Source organism: Wolffia australiana, chromosome 13 (assembly GCF_029677425.1).
Source record: "Wolffia australiana isolate 7733 chromosome 13, ASM2967742v1".
Lineage (NCBI taxonomy): Eukaryota > Viridiplantae > Streptophyta > Magnoliopsida > Alismatales > Araceae > Wolffia > Wolffia australiana.
In genome coordinates, this window is record NC_135847.1 from 2843268 (window position 1) to 2851515 (window position 8248).

Genomic DNA, 8248 nt, shown 5'->3' on the forward strand with positions numbered 1-8248 from the left:
AAAGACTCTTAATACCTGATTTAAATTTGGATTCAACATTAAAAAAGATTTCAAAACTAAATATCACTAAATTTTGATGTAATGGATAACACCCATATTCTCTCTCTAGAATTCTGTGTCCTCATTGGATGACTCATTAAATGCCTGATCTAAATTAAGAGTCAAAATAAAAGAAGATTTTAAAACTAAATAACAGGAAACTTTCATATAACTGATTTTGCGCACCTTCTCTCTCTAGATTTTCCTGCCCTAATTTTGATTTAAAATTTAAATCAAAAAATAAAACCCAAAGGTCAAATATCACTAAATATTGATAACAGATTAGGCTCACTTTCTCTCTCTAGATCGGTTATATAAAAGACTAGACGAATAACTAAATTTTATTACATGGGATTTTTTATTTGACTAAGAATAAAAAATTATGTTAATGGTTAGTAATATAATTATTGATCAATAAGGGACACAATGTGTCGTACTTATTAAAGATGTATGCTACAATAGCAAAAAATAGCCGTCAAAACAAAACCTGAATGCTACATATACTTAATTTAGCAAGAAAATGAGACTCAAAGAACTAATCACTCTAGTTTATTATTGAATCTGGTTTTTAATATAACAGATTATATATTATTTACAAGTAACATGTGTCATATTAATATTTCTTTTCCCCATGCTCCGCAGGGTTCTTGATCTCTCTTCATATGCACTGTGCACCAGCCCACCTTTCACTTACCCATCTCTGTTTCTCCATATTGAACTTTTCTTTTCTCCACTCACTCTCTTTAATTAAAGTTGTTTTGCTACTTTTATTGCTACAAACACGGAAGACTCCCCTTGATACATTCAAGCGTGTACTTTCAAACGGTAACCGCATAGAGTAAAACCCGGAAAATCACGGCAAACTTCATTCAAGAAACCAGAAACCTTCAACTCCCCCAAAAAATTCTCATCATTCCCTTCCTCTCCTTCTCTCCCTCTCTAAAGGGCTGAACCTAAATGTCAATGACACATACACTCAATTCAGCAAGACAATGAGACTGAAAGGGCAAATCACAATAGTTTATTATTGAATTGGGTATTTAATCTAATAAATTACACATTATTTACAACTGAGATATTTTAAATTTATATCTCTTTTTCTTCCTATCCACTGTGCATTATCTTTTTTACTTTACCCTTATCTTTTTCTCTCTCTGCAACCATTCTTTTCTCCACTCACTCTCTTTAATTACAGCTGTTTTGCTAGTTTTTTGCTACGAACACGGAAAACTCCCCTTGATACATTCAAGCGTGTACTTTCAAACGGTAACCGCATAGAGTAAAACCCGGAAAATCACGGCAAACTTCATTCAAGAAACCAGAAACCTTCAACTCCCCCAAAAAATTCTCATCATTCCCTTCCTCTCCTTCTCTCCCTCTCTAAAGGGCTGAACCTAAATGTCAATGACACATATACTCAATTCAGCAAGACAATGAGACTGAAAGGGCAAATCACAATAGTTTATTATTGAATTTGGTATTTAATCTAATAAATTATACATTATTTACAACTGAGATATTTTAAATTTATATCTCTTTTTCTTCCTATCCACTGTGCATTATCTTTTTTACTTTACCCTTATCTTTTTCTCTCTCTGCACCCCTTCTTTCTCCGACTCACTCTCTTCAATTACAGCTGATTCGCTCGTTTTTTGCTACGAACACGGAAAACTCCCCTTGATACATTCAATCGTGTACTTTCAAACGGTAACCGCATAGAGTAAAACCCGGAAAATCACGGCAAACTTCATTCAAGAAACCAGAAACCTTCAACTCCCCCAAAAAATTCTCATCATTCCCTTCCTCTCCTTCTCTCCCTCTCTAAAGGGCTGAACCTAAATGTCAATGACACATATACTCAATTCAGCAAGACAATGAGACTGAAAGGGCAAATCACAATAGTTTATTATTGAATTTGGTATTTAATCTAATAAATTATACATTATTTACAACTGAGATATTTTAAATTTATATCTCTTTTTCTTCCTATCCACTGTGCATTATCTTTTTTACTTTACCCTTATCTTTTTCTCTCTCTGCAACCATTCTTTTCTCCACTCACTCTCTTTAATTACAGCTGTTTTGCTAGTTTTTGCTCTGAACACGGAAAACTCCTTGATACATTCAATCGTGTACTTTCAAACGGTAACCGCATAGAGTAAAAACCCGGAAAATCACGGCAAACTTCATTCAAGAAACCAGAAACCTTCAACTCCCCAAAAATTCTCATCATTCCCTTCCTCTCCTTCTCTCCTCTCTAAAGGGCTGAACCTAAATGTCAATGACACATATACTCAATTCAGCAAGACAATGAGACTGAAAGGGCAAATCACAATAGTTTATTATTGAATTTGGTATTTAATCTAATAAATTATACATTATTTACAACTGAGATATTTTAAATTTATATCTCTTTTTCTTCCTATCCACTGTGCATTATCTTTTTTACTTTACCCTTATCTTTTTCTCTCTCTGCAACCATTCTTTTCTCCACTCACTCTCTTTAATTACAGCTGTTTTGCTAGTTTTTTGCTACGAACACGGAAAACTCCCCTTGATACATTCAATCGTGTACTTTCAAACGGTAACCGCATAGAGTAAAACCCGGAAAATCACGGCAAACTTCATTCAAGAAACCAGAAACCTTCAACTCCCCCAAAAAATTCTCATCATTCCCTTCCTCTCCTTCTCTCCCTCTCTAAAGGGCTGAACCTAAATGTCAATGACACATATACTCAATTCAGCAAGACAATGAGACTGAAAGGGCAAATCACAATAGTTTATTATTGAATTTGGTATTTAATCTAATAAATTATACATTATTTACAACTGAGATATTTTAAATTTATATCTCTTTTTCTTCCTATCCACTGTGCATTATCTTTTTTACTTTACCCTTATCTTTCTCTCTCTGCAACCATTCTTTTCTCCACTCACTCTTTAATTACAGCTGTTTTGCTAGTTTTTTGCTACGAACACGGAAAACTCCCCTTGATACATTCAATCGTGTACTTTCAAACGGTAACCGCATAGAGTAAAACCCGGAAAATCACGGCAAACTTCATTCAAGAAACCAGAAACCTTCAACTCCCCCAAAAAATTCTCATCATTCCCTTCCTCTCCTTCTCTCCCTCTCTAAAGGGCTGAACCTAAATGTCAATGACACATATACTCAATTCAGCAAGACAATGAGACTGAAAGGGCAAATCACAATAGTTTATTATTGAATTTGGTATTTAATCTAATAAATTATACATTATTTACAACTGAGATATTTTAAATTTATATCTCTTTTTCTTCCTATCCACTGTGCATTATCTTTTTTACTTTACCCTTATCTTTTTCTCTCTCTGCAACCATTCTTTTCTCCACTCACTCTCTTTAATTACAGCTGTTTTGCTAGTTTTTTGCTACGAACACGGAAAACTCCCCTTGATACATTCAATCGTGTACTTTCAAACGGTAACCGCATAGAGTAAAACCCGGAAAATCACGGCAAACTTCATTCAAGAAACCAGAAACCTTCAACTCCCAAAAAATTCTCATCATTCCCTTCCTCTCCTTCTCTCCCTCTCTAAAGGGCTGAACCTAAATGTCAATGACACATATACTCAATTCAGCAAGACAATGAGACTGAAAGGGCAAATCACAATAGTTTATTATTGAATTTGGTATTTAATCTAATAAATTATACATTATTTACAACTGAGATATTTTAAATTTATATCTCTTTTTCTTCCTATCCACTGTGCATTATCTTTTTTACTTTACCCTTATCTTTTTCTCTCTCTGCAACCATTCTTTTCTCCACTCACTCTCTTTAATTACAGCTGTTTTGCTAGTTTTTTGCTACGAACACGGAAAACTCCCCTTGATACATTCAATCGTGTACTTTCAACGGTAACCGCATAGAGTAAAACCCGGAAAATCACAACAAACTCCATTAAAGTAACTCCCATAAATACCGGAAGAAGAACTCAGAAGCCTTCAACTCCCCAACCCCCCAAAAAATTCTCGTCGTTCCCTTCCTCTCCATCTTCCTCTTCTTCTCTCTCTCTAAAGGGCTGAGCCATGAGGAGGAGTCATCTCCTTACGGTAGTTCTAGCGCTAGGATGGGCTTGGATGGTGTCTGGGCAGGGCGGTAGCGGTGTTTCCTTGGAGTGTATGAGGAAGCTTCTTCCGTGCCAGCCATTTATCGGTTCGACCGCTACGCCAAGCCCAATGTGTTGCTTGCCTCTGATGAAGATCCGGAATGAGGAGACGGGGTGCCTTTGTGGCTTCTTTTTCGACGACCAACTGATGAAATCCTTCAATATTTCAAAGGTCGATGCCCTCAAACTCGCCAGTACCTGCGGTGTAAACGCCGATATCACCCTTTGCATGTCCGCCATGAATGGTATTCATCTTTCTCTCTCAATCTCTCTCTCTCTCTCTCCTCCTCTATTTCTCTCTATTTTTTATTCGGTCTCTCTCTTTCTTTTTCATTTATTCGTTCTTTCTATCTCTCTTTCTTATTCGCTCTCTCTCTCTCTCTTGTATTCATTCGGAATCATCATTCAGTATCTCTGTCGTTCATATTCTTTCATTTCATCTTTCTCTCTCTCTCTCTCTCTCTTTCTTATTTGCTCTCTCTCTCTCTGTCTCTCTTATATTCATTCGGAATCATCATTCAGTCTCGCTCTCGTTCATATTCATTCATTTCATCTTTCTTTCTCTCTCTCGTTCTTAATCGTTCTCTCTCTAAGAGTTTCATATTCATTCCCTCTCAATCCCTCTATTATTCAGTCTCTCTCCCGTTCATATTCATTCATTTCATCTTTCTTTCTCTCTCTCTTTTTTATTCGTTCTGTCTCTGTCTCTTTATATTCAATCGGAATCATCGTTCAGTCTCTCTCTCCTTCATATTTATTCATTTCATCTTTCTTTCTCTCTCTCTTTCTTATTCGTTCTCTCTCTGTGTTTCATATTCATTCCGTCTCTTTCCCTCTCTATTATTCAGTCTCTCTCGTTTGTATTCATTCATTCCATATTTCTTTCTCTATCTCTCTTCCTTATTTGTCTCTCTCCGTGCGTTTCTATCTCTCTATCTCTCTCTATTGTTCAGTCTCTCTCGTTCATATTCATTCATTCCATCTTTCTTTCTCTATCTCTCTTCATTATTCGTTCTCTCTCTGTGTGTATCTCTCTCTGTTTGTTATTCATTCCATCTTTCAATGTCTGTCTATCTCTCTTCCTTATTCGTTCTCTCTCTCTCTCTCTGTGTTTCATATTCATTCCATCTCTATCTCTCTATTATTCAGTATCTCTCTCTGTTTGTTATTCATTTATTCTTTCTTTTTCTGTCTCTCTTATTCGTTCTCTCTATCTCTCTATTGTTCATTTTCACTCTCTCTATATCTCTTATTCTCTTTCTTCCCTTCTCTTCCTCTCTGTGTACTTCTCTCTCTTTCTTCCGCTCTCTCCCCTCTTTAATTTTCTCTTTCTCCCCCTCTGTCTCTGTCTCTCTTATTCATCATCTTTCTCTCTTTCTCCATTTCTTTATCTCTCCCCCATCTTTATCTCTCCCTCTCTGCAGCCTTCTCTCACTCATTATCGCCCCCACTGCCCTTTGTTCTTTGTCCAACCCATCCCATTGTCTCTACCCTGTTACCCTTTTGCGTGGTTTCTTTGTGTAGGAACATCAAGTCTGGGTTCCGGAAGTTTGGGCGGTACTGCCGCAAAACAAGGTTAGTTTATTCTTTCCTTCTACAATATCTAAAAAGAAACTGACTTTTAATGATGTTTTGTTGAGGGAAACTTTCTTTTTGAGGGAGTTAAAATATGTTGTTCCAATGAAAATGTCATTGGACTGAGTCTTTTATAAACATATTATGTAACATAGTTGAAGATAAGTCTGCAACCACCCATGATTACTTAGAGGGTACATAACAGATTACCATCTTAAAAAAGAGAAAAGCTGATCTTGTCGTATTTAATGCTTCTGCATGACCTTAATTGAGCTTAAAGGTTGTGAAGTATGCTATCCATCCTGATATAGCGTAAGAAAAATAATTTCTTATGAAAAACAGTCATCATTCCTGGAGTCCCACACTTAATTTGAATATCTTCACACAACTGCATCTGGTTGTATTTACTTCCAGACTTTTAAGTGCACATATATTCATCTAATTTTTTTCATAGACCGGACTCATAGTAATAACCACAAGTTCCGTTAAATATATAATTTATTTTACCAAACAAATGTTATATTTTTAGTTGCTAAACGACTTTATTGTTATTTTGTTTCTGAGAAAGTCCAAACGAATTTAGTGAATGAATATCTTTTATAAAGAAATAAGGAAAATCTGTGGTAGAAAATATTTATTGTTATAATTATATTTTTGTGATTTATGCTTTTTATTTTTTGATTTTCATAAAATCTTGCACCCGGTTCAGAAAGCAACGGAAGTGATGAGAAGAATGTTTCCTGGAAGACTGAAGCATTGATTTCTACTGTTTTGGGAGTTCTAGTATGTCTTGGCTTTTAAGAGTACCTTTTAATTTATCTCTTGATTTTATTTTCTGTAGCGTTAGTGAACAGAAGAACATATTCTTGATTTTTTCCGAGAAACCGTGTAAAATGATTTTACCCTTTCTCCAAGTCATGCTCTCTAAACTGAATCAATGAAAACTACTAAAAAATGATAACTCAATTTAGTTGGACGTTTAGATACATATATTTAAGAAATTTGAAATTTTCTATCATGTAATAATTTCCACATTATTTAAGATAACTGTAAAAAGATTTTACAATTTTCTTTTAAAGTTACATGGTAAGTAGGATTGTTGAGGCAAATGGGCTTTATAAACGAAAAGTGCTTGTGTTTTAAGGAATGAAGAACTTAATAATTTATGTTTGCCGATTGAATTATCGCAACACCAAAACATAATGAATACGTAACATGTGTATTCCCTTTTAGCAAGTGTATGCTTGGGGACACAAAAATTTGGTTGTATAACACACGTGTAACTCAACTCAAATGTTGATCTGTCTAGCATTATACCAATTTATATGCCCCATTTTCTCATCTGTATTTCATTTATTTTATTTAGTTTCTTCCATCTATTTGTAATTATTTGGTCCCAAATATCTACCTCAATATCTCGTTACCACAAGGTTTGAGACCTTTTGAATCCATAACATGTCATTTAGCATTAGTTATTTTGGATTGAATCCATTTATGCCCATAAAACTTTTAAACTTAACTTGTTGGGGACATAAGGCTAGTGTTTTAGCAAGTGATTCCAATTTGTTAATCTCATACGATTTTGTTTTAATCCATGAACCATGATTAGCAAATCAGAACAAATAAACTGTTGTATTTTAATATTAATCAAAATTGAAGTTGATCTCACTTTGATAAAAATATCTTTCCAAAGTCATCTTTTTTCCTAAAATTTTAAAATTATGTGTAAAATTTTTATAAAACCTTCAGCTTTTTAGACACAGTAAATAATAAATACTTAAAATTAATTTATGGTTGATTTCATTATAAAATTATCTAATGTGAAAATGATCGATAGAGTTTTAATTTTGTTTTTTTATATGGAGGCATATATTTGAAGCCCTGTGTCAAGTAGGCTATAGTACTGGTCGAGAGAGACACATGGGATAAGTTGACAGAGTGGAAGAAATACCTGTTGGCAGTGCCTAATACGAATTCATACAGTCTCTAAGGGTTTCAAAGTGACCCCATTGGAAATCCAGTGAACCTTCAGTTTCCAAATTGCACTTCTAAAAAACTTGATACGAGGGTTGATGAATGTATTCGAAGATTCCACAAAATTGGGTTTAACGTCATGGTAATCTATTTTTCATACTTTTGTATTCTAAGAATGATCTATAAGGAAACACTAAGTAGATAAATTATGGAGCATGCAAAATATATTTTAAATGAGTTAAAAAAATATAAAGTAAAATTAGATCAATTTATTTTATTAGTTCCAAATAAATATATTATGAAGCGTGCAAAACATATTTGAAATGAGTTGATAAATGAGAATATGGTTTAAATAAGTCATTTTAAGGTTTTGACTTGGGTAAATAAAATTTTCCTTCCTTAGACTAAGGTAAATAAAGATCAAATCCACAAGGAGCAGGTAATGAGAGAGTAAATTGCATTCCAAATATATATTTTAAAATAATTATTTAAGATGATTTATATCATTT

The 8248-nt window shown here is 34.1% G+C and overlaps 1 protein-coding gene across 1 annotated transcript; it reads left to right on the forward strand.

Moving 5' to 3' along the window:
• The first annotated feature begins 4043 nt into the window (after window positions 1-4043).
• On the forward strand, window positions 4044-6684 carry LOC144711202 (non-specific lipid transfer protein GPI-anchored 9-like). The gene is made up of 3 exons (XM_078585132.1): window positions 4044-4435; window positions 5715-5765; window positions 6475-6684. The coding sequence occupies exons 1-3, from the start codon at window positions 4111-4113 to the stop codon at window positions 6564-6566; spliced, it is 468 nt and encodes a 155-aa protein (XP_078441258.1). The 5' UTR covers window positions 4044-4110; the 3' UTR covers window positions 6567-6684.
• The last annotated feature ends 1564 nt before the right edge of the window (window positions 6685-8248 follow it).

What these genes read in the sequence shown, in the direction of transcription:
- LOC144711202 (XM_078585132.1), top strand. Translation starts at nt 4,111, where the DNA reads ATGAGGAGGAGTCATCTCCTTACGGTAGTTCTAGCGCTAGGATGGGCT. An exon ending in TTGCATGTCCGCCATGAATG is followed by an intron (nt 4,436 to 5,714) that starts GTATTCATCTTT and finishes TTCTTTGTGTAG; the next exon opens with GAACATCAAGTCTGGGTTCC. An exon ending in CGGTACTGCCGCAAAACAAG is followed by an intron (nt 5,766 to 6,474) that starts GTTAGTTTATTC and finishes CACCCGGTTCAG; the next exon opens with AAAGCAACGGAAGTGATGAG.